This window comes from Euleptes europaea, chromosome 10 (genome assembly GCF_029931775.1).
Source record: "Euleptes europaea isolate rEulEur1 chromosome 10, rEulEur1.hap1, whole genome shotgun sequence".
Taxonomy (NCBI): Eukaryota; Metazoa; Chordata; class Lepidosauria; order Squamata; family Sphaerodactylidae; genus Euleptes; species Euleptes europaea.
The window spans coordinates 48320039-48335136 of NC_079321.1; the positions used below are offsets into that span (position 1 = coordinate 48320039).

At 41.0% G+C, this 15098-nt stretch overlaps 1 protein-coding gene across 4 annotated transcripts in view; it reads left to right on the top strand.

Moving 5' to 3' along the window:
• MYO6 (myosin VI) overlaps window positions 1-15098 on the top strand; it is a 117920-nt gene that overhangs the window by 33967 nt on the left and 68855 nt on the right. For all 4 annotated transcript variants that reach the window (XM_056856387.1, XM_056856383.1, XM_056856385.1 and 1 more), the window contains exons 2-4: window positions 4828-4960; window positions 12311-12380; window positions 14593-14666. In XM_056856387.1, coding sequence (XP_056712365.1) covers window positions 4844-4960; window positions 12311-12380; window positions 14593-14666 — 261 coding nt within the window. In that variant the 5' untranslated portion in view covers window positions 4828-4843. The remainder of the gene's footprint in view (window positions 1-4827; window positions 4961-12310; window positions 12381-14592; window positions 14667-15098) is intronic.

Here is a 15098-nt window from a genome sequence, read left to right on the forward strand (position 1 = left end):
GTGGGGGAACATTAAAAAGTGTAACACACAATCTGCCAACTGTTTTAATTAGAACAGTCCAAAGTGCTGCCATGTTAGTCTCCCATATCCTTCTGTATATTGTATGGAATTATTCTTAATTTCTAAATATATAATTTAGAATGAAACTAGAGAGAGACCACAAAAATGTTTAAAAATTGGTGTGTGTGGCTCCCAAGCAGTAGGTCTTCTGACTTGAAAGCTGGATGTGGCATACCACTTTCCTTGGTCATGTGCAACCCATGTCTCCTACTGCTCTTGCTCTGCCCCTATGATAGTTTTCTACTACTGTTGCTGTTACACACCGCACGTGTGCAATTTTTTTTAAGACTCCCAAGAACCAAAATCATTTATTATTATTTGGGTGAGATCTGATTCATTTCAGAAGTTAGATCAGTGGGGTATAAAAATAGTTTCAGATACTTTTCTGGTTATTTGATCGAAAAGCAATACATATAGTCTTAAATTCTTATTTCACAAAAGTGTTATCTGCCTTAAATTCTTATTTCACAAAATGTTATCTGTCTCTTCTTCCCACCAACCACCAAACAACAACTGATGTAAAATTAACTCTGGTTTTATAAATCAGCATAAATTTAAGCATATTATCTGACTTACTTCAAACACTTTACTTTCATAAATGCTAAAGTGCCATCTCTTTAGCTCCACACATAACGATTTAGGGTTCCAAAAGATGCTAGAATAGAGTGGTATCATGATGTAGGCAAATTTGTAATGATACAAATGTTGTTTCACTCATGTAATGAATGGGTGTGAATCTATAGTGGTAACAGCTGCACACTTAGTTTATGAGGATATGGAGCTCCAGGCTTTCCAGAAGGTTGGTAGTTCTAAGTGACACCCTTAACTCCGGTCTATCATGGAAAAAACAGGCCCAAACAAAATTCATTATTTCAGCCGTGTCTCTAAATTTGTCATAGTTGAAGCAGCACTAGAGGCTCAGAACTATACTCTGGCTTAAGAGTACTCCCATCCCCTCTGGTCACCACTTTCCAAGCCAATTGGAAGCACTCTGTTGTAGGGGGTTTCTCTGTCTTAACTTGAAGGCAACCTTGGCAGTGTGGCGGCTGCTGAGAAACTCCCTCCCTTGCCACTGGTTGGAAACCCTGGTCTCGCTGATAGTGTTCAACAGAAATTGTTGGCTTGTTTCAGTGACAGAGTGCTAGCCCAGTGCTGCACATTCACTGGGCCCACAGATACTGCGGTGGAGAGTATCTGATCCTGATAGCCCATGTGATGCTGTGGTAAAGGCATCCAAACTGCAAGAATAGGGCTAGCTGGTCTTAAGCCACTTCAGTGCCTGCTGTGAGAAAATCAAGTGGCAGCACTCTCACTAGGGTTGCCAGCCTCCAGGTACTAGCTGGAGATCTCCTGCTGTTACAACTGATCTCCAGCCAACAGAGATCAGTTCACCTGGAGAAAACGTCCGCTTTGGCAATTGGACTCTATGGCACTGAAGTCCCTCCCCTCCTCAAACCTCCTCAGGCTCTGCCCCAAAAACCTCCGCCGGTGGCAAAGAGGGACCTGGCAACCCTAACTCTCCCCCTCGGTGGCTTAAACAGTACAATTTGAAATCAACTTGAACAAAAGAAGGTAAGATGCCAGTTAACAGAGTCTGAAATCTGTTGCCTGAACTTGGTTTCACGAGAGAGTACTTTTTCTGCTTGACAGGATGCTGGGTTTGTGTCTCCTCTTGAAGCAAGTCCAGCACTATTCTCCTCCCCTTCTCCCAGTGCTAGGGTTGCCAGGTCCCTCTTCACCACCAGCGGGAGGTTTTTGGGGCGGAGCCTGAGGAGGGTGGGGTTTGGGAAGGGGAGGGACTTCAATGCCATAGAGTCCAATTGCCAAAGTGGCCATTTTCTCCAGGGGAACTGATATCTGTCGGCTGGAGATTACTTGTAATAGCAGGAGATCTTCTGCTAGTACGTGGAGGTTGGCAACCCTAACCAGTGCTGAGGTCAGCCATCACCATTTTGTGAGAATTGCTCTGATCAGGCAAGTTTCCCACACCACCCTATAGGCAAAGATTGGGCTTGACTGTCCTTGCAGTATGATTTTAAGGATCGTAGACCCCTGCTGTGGAAGAGCATGTGTGTTTAATGAGATAATAGCCGAGCCTTCCTGCCTAATGTGGCTCTTTTCAAGTATAGCATGCCTCTTCACACAATCCTGTAGGGAGAAAGAATGCTGGAGGCTACTAGCGTTTTCAAGATGATCTGAGAGGCAACAGCTTGTAACTTGGGATTAAATGTTTTCTAGCAAATTAGTTGGATAAAACATTTCATCCAAAATGAATATTACTTAACATGTGAAGCCACAGTGATTGGCACAGCTGAGCTGATTAAAAGGAGGAATGTTTAATTCAAAGAAACAACCAACCACTAGGGGGAGATGGATATCAAAGGATAATTAACAAGTTCTGTGGTTAACTTGAATTCAGTGGTGAATGTGTATAAAAACCAGTGATTAAAGGCATAGATAATGTATGTGGACTGAGGGCATAAACTGAGGATTTTTGCATATTTCTGGCCATCATGCACTCTGTCCTAGTAATACTGGAGTACGTTTTAAGGTAGGTGATGTATATATTCTTGGAGAAACAATGCATATTTTCCAAGTAGTATATCAAATTTCCTCTTGGCTGTTTGGGCAGGTTCGCTATGACTTCATGTGAATGTATCGAGTTGCTGGTGTTCATTCACTAGCGGTCTCTTCTAACATATTGTGAGAGGCGTGCCAAATGTAGCAATTTGTTGCAGACTGGAGCTCATGAGTGATAAAAAGGAGTGGCCATGGAACATCTGTACATGCACTGAAACTACTGAGGGCGCTTCTCACTGTGTTGCTATTAGCACAAAACACCTAAGGTATTTTTCAATGCACTGAGGCTGGATTTCAAACAGAAGCTGGAGGTCAATGCAAGAATTGTTTAAAGGAACTTCTCCTAATTTTAGTTTTCAGGAAGCTCTTTTGCCAAACCCCAAATCACCTTTTCATGTGTCAGTGACTTGCAGGAGCAACCCCTAATAGGGAATGGCTTAAAACAACAACAATTTGAGCACAAGGCCTGGTGTGGGAAACATGTACCCATCTGGATCATGGACTCATTCTCTAGCTTGTGTAGCATGAATAATATGGGTGGGGGGTGGCAATCTGGTCAGTTGAGTAAGTAATGTCAGAGCCTTTAGTCATTCTCTATGAAAGAATACTTGGTTATCTATCTGCATAGGACAACTCCCAGGTAAACTGAAAGCCTTTTCTTCTGCTGTCATAAAACATTACCTGGTACTGACCAAGGCAAGAGTTGAGAAACCAAATGGGAACCATTACTTTTTTCCTGTTTGTACTTCGGGGATGAAGTGCAGGATTTATGATGATTTTTAAAGCCAGAATTTGAAAGAATGTCTTATTTGATTTTTTTGTCCTGTTGTACAATATGATCTCTTGTTAAGTGGAGATGTCTGTACTTAGTTACCAGTGGAAGCTTACCACAAGGAGTTTGAATTTAATTGTCAAATAACTTTCCTGAAGTGTTAGATTAATGCTGCTATGTGTAATCTTGATCAAAAAATGGTACTATATGAAGTTCTAAAATGCAATTTGTTAGATTTTTTAGAGTCATGCTTAAATAAAATTTTAACTTTTCCCTTATCCCACAACTTATTTGTTCAATGCTCATAAAATATTGAAATCAAGCTAGAGTGCTGTAGTGGTTAGCGTAGCCTACTAGGACCTGAGATGCCCAGGTTCAAATCCCCACTCTGCTATAGAAGCTTGCTGGATGACTTTGGGCCAGTCATATGCACTCAGTTTAACCTACCCTGCAGCTTTGTTGTGAGGATAAAATGTAATAGAAGAGATTGATGTCAGCTGTTGTGGTTCCCCTCTGGTGAAAAAGGCAGGATATAAATGGAAATAAATATTGCTCAGAAGTAAAGCCTGCATAGTAGAGCTTGTTAGTATACTTAGGTCTTCCTTCTTGGATTCATTAGTATTTTTATAGCTGCATAACTCTTTCCTAATACATTGGATTTTTAAAAGATAGCTTCAGCTATCTGGTAGATAAGTGGGATGAGCAGACTTCCTCCAACTCTGTTCCCTTATTTGGGATTTGTTATTCTGGTTTTAACTGGAAATATTAGCTGTTGTAACCTCAAAGAAAGGCGGGATATAATTGTGTTAATAAAAAAAAATTCTGGAATTTTTGTTTTCTCCATTTCCCTGCTCAGGTCTGGTTTAAATGTTCAAATGAAGGAATTGAAAGTCATTGCAAATTGTGTGTGCACAAATGCACTTTACAAAATCCAACCTTTTTGTATACATTTACAGTTTTCGTCTGGTGTTTGCTCTAAGCCCGTCTATCCAATCACTCCCTACACTGTGCCTACCCTTTGTCTTTTCCATGTGTTGCGAGTTGTGATAAATGTGGTAACTAGTGCGCAACATTCTACAAGTCTTTCACTTACGTATGTATGTACCTCACCACTACTAGTACACTCATGCCATTATGCTGCAAATCATTCTGTTTATAAGTCTACTGCATGAACAATATCTTTTAGTCCTAGAAGGTAACCCATTAACACAATAGTATTTACCACTGCAATACGTTAATTGTCTTAATAAGTAAGTGTTTCCCCTGGTAAGGGAATGACTTAGATGCATGTCTGTAGCAAAAGTTCACCTAGAATTTTCTTTAAATAATTGGAAGAGGAATAAAATCTAAAATTCTGTGAGGACAAATGCATTTTGCAGAATAGATTTACTTATGGCTATTTCTTTTCCTTATAGGAAATAGCTCCTCAAAATGGAGGATGGGAAGCCTGTTTGGGCTCCACATCCAACCGATGGGTTTCAGATGGGAATTATCGTGGATATCGGTCCTGACTCCTTAACGATTGAGCCTTTAACTCAAAAGGGCAAGGTAAGATTCTCCAAAAGGTGACTAATCCTTTTAAGAAACAGATTTCCTTGACAGGAAGATCTTCCCCATATATTTTTGGATGTCCAGTTGAATATAGCATGTTAAAAACGTGAGACTACTTGGCAGATTTCAGGGGGTGATCCTGTTTTTTTATTTTATGTAGCTTAATCTTTTTAAAAACTTTCATATGGTTCTGACTCTGGTGATGTACAGACATCACAAATAAACCTTCATGCTAGGAAGTCCTTGACCTCACATGCTTCCCAACTACTCTAAAAAAAAAAGAATGAAAAAAAAAATCCTAAATATCCATGTTTAAGCACCACCCATGTAGACATGCCTACAAGCACGGATTACCTTGTAAGAGGCTTGTTTGAGAAACATTTTATCAATGATTTCAACAAGTCTCTTTTATCTCCTTTCAGTGCCTTATCAGATACAGTTTGACTGCAGACCCAGAAAACCATAAGGATGACACATTTATTATGGCTGTCCCTTAATTAAATGTGATAACTTTATTCAGTGTTGTAAAATAAGACAAATCTGTTAGCAAGACTGGTTATAGTGTGTTAAAAGCATTTCAGAATGTCTACTCATTTCAGGGTAATAATTAAGTCATCATTGATTGCCTTCATAAGCATATTCAGCAGATCTCACATTTACATGGGGCTTTGTGGGAACTTCTTGAAAAATGTAAACCCAAGCTTGATTCTGCACTAGCTGCCCTTTGGCTTGGTAGTAACTAACACTGTTGAGTCTGTAACTCTTTTGCTGTCGAACTGCTGAAAAGCCAATTTTGTGGGAGTCTGAGGTGATCAAAATTCCTTTTCATAAATTGGGACAGGTCAAACTGCACAGATTTGATATCTAGCTGCCTGTCAACTACAGTTGGGGGAGGAGGGCAGTGGAGAGCCTATCCACACTTGATGAACCATGGCAGGGAAATTTCTCCCCAGTCTTGACACTTTCGTGCCACCATGTCTAGGAGATTTTTGCAATCCTCCTTATGTATCTGCAGTCCACACCGAACTCAGCACACAGTTCTAAAAGTATGGAATGCAAAACCCACAGGAAGTATCCTGAGGAATCTGTTCATTGGTCTGGATTTTGGTTTGCCTTACTGGAGTCAAGAAACAGGTTCAGTTCCTGGGCCAAGAACTCTGTTCCATGCACATGCTGGCTGCTGAGGAACAGGAGTGTTCTGGGGCAGTGGGGGCCACAAAAAGTTAATCCCACAAGAGCAAAGGATCCAAAGGGATTGGCCGTTATGCATAAAACCCATGGGAAATGGATCCCCTAAAGCATATCCCATGCTACTTTGTCTTGACATCACAACTTCATTGCCTACCCTAGAGCACTGGTTGCAACTGATGAAGTAGTGACAGAGGCATATGGAAAGTGATGACATCAAAATACAAATTAAGATATGGGTGTGGGGGGGGGGCATGCAACTGTCATGTCTGGCTGCAACTTTCAATTTAGAGTGTGGCCGGAACTGAGTTATAGTTGCTAAACAGGAGTACTTGGGAACAGGAATAGTGTCAACAGTTTTAGTTGGCATTTTGGAGGATTTCTTTTAGACTTTTAGACTCAACAGTGTTAGTTACTACCAAGCCAAAGGGCAGGTAGTGATGTAGTTTTTAACTGTTTTTCTCCTCCATTATTGGCACTACTTGTTCATTCACTGAATCCTCAGAATCCATGTTCCTCCCAAAGAGTATTTTTCTATCTTTCCCCCCTTCTTTTAAAGGGCTGACTTGTTAGCTTCTGACTCAATTTCACTGTTATCCATTTAGCAGTTGGTTGGCATCACACTATTTTACCACACCATAGGAGGGATTCGTGACCTGATTTTAGTTCTTTCCCCCTTTGCCACCATTTCTGATTTCTCTCCTCTTCCTCAGTCTTTCTCTGTAAAGGAAAAGCTAATAAAGTGGAAGGAAAAGTTTTTCTTATCAGTGCCGCTAACTTTTGAAAAATAAACAAAATTTTGCACCAGTGATGATGTACATAATACTACTTTGAAGGGAAAGGCCTGCTCCCCCCCAGTCCTACAAGTATTTAAGCTCTTTAAAGGGATAGCTTTGGGGAGGGGCTGTGGCTCAGTCAGTGGTAGAGCATCTGCTTGGCATGCAGAAGGTCCCAGTTTCAATCCCCAGTTTCAATCCCCGGTATCTCCAGTTAAAGGGACTATGCAAGTAGGTGATGTGAAAGACCTCAGCCTGAGACCCTGGAAAGCCACTGCCGGTCTGAGCAGACAATACTGACTTTGATGGACCGAGGGTCTGATTCAGTATAAGGCAGCTTCATGTGTTCATGTGTGTGTGAACTTTGTTTTGTTACTGTGCTGGGATCAGAGACACAGAACAGGACTAATGCTGCTTTACCATCAGCACATGAAAACTGCTCTTCTGCTTGTTGATTGATCAAGAGTGCCTCTAAATTTCATACAGAAAGAAACAAGGCTGCAGCCAACCCTGTTAACCAACTATAAAGGGAGGGGGAGGAGATGAAGAATCTATGAATGGATAAAAGAAAGATTGTGATTCTTAAACAAGTGCAGTATTTAATCATACAACTTACATTATATGAAAGGTCCTAAATAAATCTGATGTCTATTTCTGGTTGAGGGAAATGCTTAGTGGCAGGTCAAGAGGTTATACAGCAGATATCCCTCTCCTGAGGAAACTAAGTGAATCTGAGAGAGACTGATAAGGAAGTTGGTGCTTTTTGCTTGGGAAATTCACATACAAAGTCAAACTATATATCTCATTCTATTCTGTAAGAAGGGAAGCAGACTATTTCGGGTCATGCTTCAGTACCTTAAAAATAGACTTCAAGGAAGTGTTTTTGAGGCAGTGTTTCACAGTGATATATCGAAAAATAAAGGAGAGCCATCTGATTTCTTGGGACCCTCTAAAATGTGTTTCAAAGGAATAGGAACTTGCAGTATTCCCAGATGTAACTTTTTAGTTATCAAAACAAGCAACCTCTGGGCAGTCCGCCAACAGAAGTCTGTGTGGTAATGGCTGCCAACTTGGAAGGCTTTAAGAGGGGAGTGGACATGTCCATGGAGGAGAGGGGTATTCATGGCTACTAGTAAAAATGGATACTAGTCATGATGCATACCTATTCTCTCCAGAATCCGAGGAGCATGACTATTATATTAGGTGCTTTGGAACGCAGGCAGGATGGTGCTGCTGCCGTTGTCTTGTTTGTGGGATTCCTAGAGGCACCTGGCTGGCCACTGTGTGAACAGACTGCTGGACTTGCCTTTCTGATGTTCTTTCTCATGTTCTTATGTGGTGTTAAATACTTTCACTTTGTCTCAGATTTTTGCTTCGTTTTAGACTTCTGTAGTCCAAATCCTATTACATTGCTTATTGGATGCCCCATCCTATTGATGAGACTTCTAAGCCACCAGTGTTGCATTTAAAAACTGTTACTAAGGAAGAAGCCAAAACATTTAACTGAACACTCTTAAACACCTCACTTTTGCCTTCTGCTCATTAACATGTATAATTCTGTGGATATCCCTCCCGGGTCCTGAGCCTACTTGTTTATAGCACTATTTAGATGCTTTTAGAACTGTGATAGAGAAACGTGCATGAATTTGTACGTATGTGTGTATAAAAACTGATGCTTACAGTACAGATCCAATTTAGGTAACATGTACAAGTCGGGAAAATATGCAAAGGGTGCTGGATTGACTGTCTCTACAGCTTATTATGTGTTATCTAAATCAGCTTTCTTCTGGTTAAAACTGATCCTCTTTAAGGGTTTTAGTCTCAAACATATGGTTGAGCTATCTCATGTATAATGCAAAGGCAGTGATGGCTTTTATAAAATACAGTTTAGTTTAGTGGCTCCAATGTGCTTGTGGAGTTGCTCATGAGTTTTCTGCCCTGTCCTTTGTCTGTTCTGTTTGACTTGACACATGCAATGATCAGTCTTAGTGTGTGGACTAGTCTACCTTCCTAAACGTGCACACACATACACATGTACGTTGTGTGTGTGTGTTAAGTGCCGTCAAGTCGCTTCTGACTCATGGCGACCCTATGAATGAAAGTCCTCCAAAATGTCCTATCTTTGACAGCCTTGCTCAGATCCTGCAAATTGAAGGCTGTGGCTTCCTTTATTGAGTCAATCCATCTCTTGTTGGGTCTTCCTCTTTTCCTGCTGCCCTCAACTTTTCCTAGCATGACTGTCTTTTCCAGTGACTCTTGTCGTCTCATGATGTGACCAAAATACGATAGCCTCAGTTTAGTGATTTTAGCTTCTAGGGTCAGTTCAGGCTTGATTTGATCTATAACCCACTGATTTGTTTTTTTGGCAGTCCACGGAATCCGTAACACTCTCCTCCAACACCTCATGTACGTTAGTATTTATTAAAATGTCATGTGAGTAGCCTTCCTCAAACTTTGCTCAGCAGAGTAGCAGTATACGGACAGGATCCATCCCAATATTTATATCCTGCTTTATCTGCTTGGAGCAACAAGTTGCAAGAACACCAAAATATCATGGAAATCGGCCAAGAGAAAACAGCACCCAAAAACCACAGCCATATCTGTCAAAATACCCTCTCCCAAATGCTCTCTGAAATAAGTCTTACATGCCTTCCTGAATAGAGTGAGTGAAGGGGCCCTCCACACCCACTCTGATAAGCCATTCCAGAAGACTGCACCCACAGGTCTTTAGATCTGGGGATCCACACATTTTGGCTTACTTCAGTAGTAAGGCATTGCTTGTAATCACATCTCAGTCCTTTGATCACCTAAGTTCCCTGCATGTCCCAGAAAACTTGTGAAAAGTAATTATCTTACATCTCTCTTTAGTAAACTTTGAAGACAGGACTATCAAAATTAAACAGAAGTACAGTGGCACATTAAATTCTAGAAAACCACAGTTTCTTGTGTACGAAGAAAGACACTATCCTGAAGAGGGCAGCAGGCTTTAGCTAGACAGGACTGTAAGGGGAGTACCTTTTTTTTCCCTAAAAGGGGCTTCTCCTTGTCTGTCTGCAGAATACTACACTTAGGCTTTTCTTCTAGAGCAGTCTAAAATCCTCTCTCAGGCTCCTTTCAGATTACTGTTCTAAACAGGATGTCATCCGTTGTTGGCCTGTTTCTGAGTAAAGCGATACAGAGGCTGTTACCGCACTTGTCTTCCCAGCAATGTATTAAGAGTTTGAAAATGTTATAAAAAACACTGTTCGCACTTTCTATGTATTCCCACCGATGTATTAAGAGTTTGAAAACGTTATAAAAAATACTGTTCGCACTTTGTTTGGCCCCTTTAGCGGTGAAGACCTCTTCCAACCATTTTTTAGCCGTGGCATCCAAAAACCCTTTTAAAGCGATGTTTTTTATAACATTTCCAAACTCTTGATACTTCGCTAGGAATACCTAGTGCGGTAACAGCCAGAGATTGGGTGTTCATACAGTTTATTTCAATCCATATATGAGCTGTCTCTAAAGTGCTCTGGTCAGTTCAAACAGCGCCACTATTGTTTTCCCACCTTTCCCCACACATTCTTTTTCAGCTCCAGCAACAGGCATGTCAATGGTGCTGCTATAGCACAAATCTTAAAAAAAAAATTTTTTTTTTAAAGGCTGTAAAACAGGGGAACCTTTTTTCTGCCAAGGGCCATTTGGATATTTATAATATCATTCACGGGCCATACAAAATTATCAACTTAAAAATCTGGTCAAACATTTAACCAAGAGGCATGTCCAGAGATGGCTCTGAGTGTCTGCCACATAGAGCGACTTGCTTTTGAGCTCTGCTGTCTTCAGCTGGGCCCAAGAGATTCAGGCAGGGCAGCATCCTTCTGAGCTAGAGATCTGCCAGGAGCCATGAAGGGCCAGACCAAATGATTTCGCGGGCCTTATACGGCCCCTGGGCCTGACGTTCCCCACCCCTGCTGTAAAAGAACACCAGGTGAAAAAAGGCGGCCGGGGGGTGGGGGGGATAGTGGTCCTTTCGGAAGCGGCCCAGACAGTTCAAACAGCTTACTGGAGCAATTCAGAATTGCAAGGAAGAACTGAAAATAGGAGAAAGTAGTTTTAATAAAAAGCAGCAGGGCCCTGCGATGCCGACGGAACGCAAGCGGCTTTGTCTGAACAAGTAAAAAAAAAAAAATCCCTTAGCTTCTGGGAGCCACACTGAATTGATGCAAAAATCCCCTTAGCAACCTGTTGCTCAACCAGATTATAAGGGCAGTTTGAAAGGGGCCTGAGTAAGTGAGGCAGCTAGGTCTATCTCTTCTCTTTCCTATTCAGCTTGTTAGTTCCATAAGTAAAGCTTTTGTTGCTTTTAATCAATTCAATGTCCTGACTGCTGTAAAGTCACAGCTGACTTAACAGCAAACCCCTGTTGGGGTTTTCAAGGCAAGAGATGTTCAGAAGTGGTTTTCCATTGCTTGCTTCCGCATCGTGACCCTGGTATTCCTTGGTTGGTCTCCCATCCAAACACTGACCGATGCCAACCCTGCTTAGCTTCTGACATCTGATGAGATTGGGCTAGCCTGGGCTATCCAGGTCAGGGCTTACCAACATTAAAGACTAACAAACTTATTCCATCATAAGCTTTCATGAGTCAGAAGTCCATCAGATGCATGAAGTGTGCCTCTGTTGGGCAGGTATTTATACTTTAAACTACTCACAGCAAAAGGTGGCAGAGGAAAGATGTCACAAAGAAAGGCCAGTTTAAAACAAGATCCAGTAAAATAGAGTAATCAGTTTACTGAGAGTGGATGATAACCACTTCCAACTGGTGATATATTGCTATGATTGGGTTACTGCTACAATCAAGTACAAATTGTGATCAAAGGCTTCCCATTTCCTTTTCCTATGAACAGTTTGAGAGGACTAATCCACTCAGTGTAGGTGAGATTGCACTTTTTATTCGCCCACATTTTTAACTACCTTTTGCCTTTCTGTTTGTAGCTTTAAATATAAATGTACCTGCATGATGGATGTACACTTTGTGCATCTGATGAAGTGAGTTTTGATTCATAAAAGTTTGTGCTGGATTTTTTTTTTAGTTTTAAAAGTGCTTCAGAGCTCCTGTTCAATCTTGCAACAGATCTGGTTAGCACTTAAATCAAAACAAAAGTAGCACTCTTCAAAACCCAGCAAACATGAGATTAGACCAAACCCCTCTCCCAAATTGTCTGTCAGTTAGAGTAGTCTGTGCCCATTATGAAAAAATCTTTTCAATAAAACTGATCAAGAATAAGCTTATTTTTAATTTTGTTTTGCAATCTTATTTTTGTAATGACTTGCCTGTAAAATATTTTATTTTGCTTGGTTGAATACAAACCTTTTTTTTTCCTCCCCCCAATGATAGACATTTCTCGCTGCTATCAACCAAGTATTTCCTGCAGAGGAAGACAGCAAGAAGGATGTGGAGGATAACTGTAAGTGAAAAATATAAAATAGGGTCTGGGAATTATTTCTATTTTCAGATCTCTAATTTTTGCAAAATATACATAGAAACAATACTCCTTTGCCATACATAGAGATTTCTGCACAGCATAATTTACTTATGAATAAAGTAATAAATAAAATAAATAAAATACTGCAGTATGGGTCTTATTCCTAAATGCAGATATACAGTAATGGCCTTGGTACAATTGAGCAATTGGATAGGCAGCATTCAAGCTTGGGAAGATCTAGTATCCTAAAATCTCTGAAGGAAAAAAAACAGATTCATTTTATTATATTTGACTGGACTGCTTCTTGGAACAGAAGAGAGCCTTCTCGGGAAGTTGTTTTGAACATTGTACCCTGCTTTGTACCATTGTACCAAGGTAGAACAAGCTGGGGACCCACAGAACTCACGGGAGAAAAATCCGGTCCCTCCATACTGATTCTACCTTCTCTCTTTTTAGGCTTCCAGGTTCTCCCCGCCTCCGCCCGGTGTTTTTTCCCTCATCACATTTCCCACTTTTCTCTTTGTAGGCTTTTATCCACCTCTCCCACAATTTTAATTTCTCACTCTTCCCACAAGGATTTCCCTACTCTTTTCTCTTTAGAACCTCCCCCTCCAAGGTTTGTCATCCCTTTCTGTAGCCTTTTCTCCATACATCCCTGGTTTTCCTGTCCATCTCTTTGCAGACTTTCCTCCACCCACCCCTGGTTCTCTCTACTTATCTTTCACTCCCTCAACACACATTTTTACACCCTTTGTCTTCCTAACCTTTTCTTTGCTTTGTCCCACTCACTACTTCGTGTTCCTGTCCCAGCCACTACTGATAGGACTGTCTAGGCTGAGGCTCCAGTGCATCGGTTGCTAGACGATCCCACAGAGGTGACTATTATGGGCGAAAACGCATGGTCGCTTTAGCCTCCTTTATTCCCTGTTTCAGCCAGGATTCAGCCAGGATCGAATGCACGTTTGGCGAAACGCATGTGTTCGATCCTGGCTGAAACACGGAATAAAGGAGGCTAAAGCAACAATGTGTTTTCGCCCTATGATCTCATGTGATATCAGTCAGCATTCTCCAATTAGGGAAAATTTCAACCCCCTCCAATCTTTTTTTTAAAAATTAAGCGTATCTCTGCAAACTAGGGGGTTTGCCACTTCTCAGTACATGGCCTTCTTATGTGGCTTTATTGACTTGCATTTTGTGGTCCTGTTGAGAATTAGATACTGGTTATTACTAGCAGCATCCAATAATGCTGATTGCCTAGCATTACTCCAGCTGTTCCTTGAATTGCCTCTGCCTGCTCTCCCAACATTCAAACAATACTCTGTGTTCTTCAGGTATATGCGTCGAATCAAACCACCACCAGCCCTGTTCAGTTCAGCTGTCATTTTAAACATAAATGTGCACCTGGATGCAGTGCTTTTTAAATTATGGTGGCAGCAGCAGTATTGCATTTGTTAATAGGTGTCATTGAGGTTTCTCATGTGAACGTCTAAGTATTGTTAGTTGGTCTGATTTATCATGCTGTCCAAGTGGTATGTTTATTTTATTTTGTTTATTTTATTGATCTTCTACACCGCCCTCCCCAGCCAAGGCCTGGCTCAGGGCGGCTCACATAAGATAAACATAAAATTAGAGTAAAACCCCTTTAAAACATCAATTTATAAGCCCTATAGAATTGCAAAAACAGAGCGCAAAAATGTCCAGTGGCGCCCCCCAGGGGTACCATGCAGTTTGCAGTTGGGCGAACGGGTGTATATGTCTCCCTAATGATAGCAAAAGGGGGGATTCAACAATTTCAAGGATAGAAAAAAGCACTCCAGTGTGTAAATTGTAGAGAGGTAGTGATGTAATAATCATGCGGCTTTTAGATAAATAGAGTATTACTTGATTAAGTGCTACGGATTTTTTAGTTATATTAGTAGCACTGTTTTAGTGTTTTTTTAATTAAAAGATAGCAAAAGGGGGGAATGAAGCAAAAGGGGGTCAATCTGGACTGCAGTCCTGCACACCCAGACACACGTTTACCCATGTTAGTCTGAGCACATTGGTGGCAGTCAAATAGGATTCCCCGCAAGTGACAGGATTGAATACAGAATATTGTTGGCTTTCCTTTAAGCTTTAGAAGTACTTTTGTGGTTTCATTGATAAAACTCAGGTGGAAGTGTTACTTTTTTGTAACCTATCTTTTTTATTGTAGGTTCTCTAATGTATTTAAATGAAGCCACGCTCCTACATAATATAAAAGTTCGATACAGTAAAGACAGAATTTATGTAAGTATTGTGTTAATTTGAAAAATAAAGTTAGGGTGTTGTTTTACATACATTTAAGATGTACGTGGTGCAGAGTGGTAAGCTGCAGTACTACAGTCCAAGCTCTGCTCACGACCTGAGTTCGATCCCAACAGAAGTTGGTTTCAGGCAGCCAGCTCAAGGTTGACTCAGCCTTCCATCCTTCTGAGGTCGGTAAAATGAGTACCCAGCTTGCTGGGGGTAAAGGGAAGATGACTGGAGAAGCACTGGCAAACCATCCCATAAACAAAAGTCTGCCTAGGAAACGTTGGGATGTGACATCACCCCATGGGTCAGGAATGACCCGTTGCTTGCACAGGGGACCTTTACCTTTTAAGATGTTTTACAGTACATCTTAGATATATGTGGAGACCTATCTTGGGTTTCCTTTTTTTGCGGTATTATAATAAATTA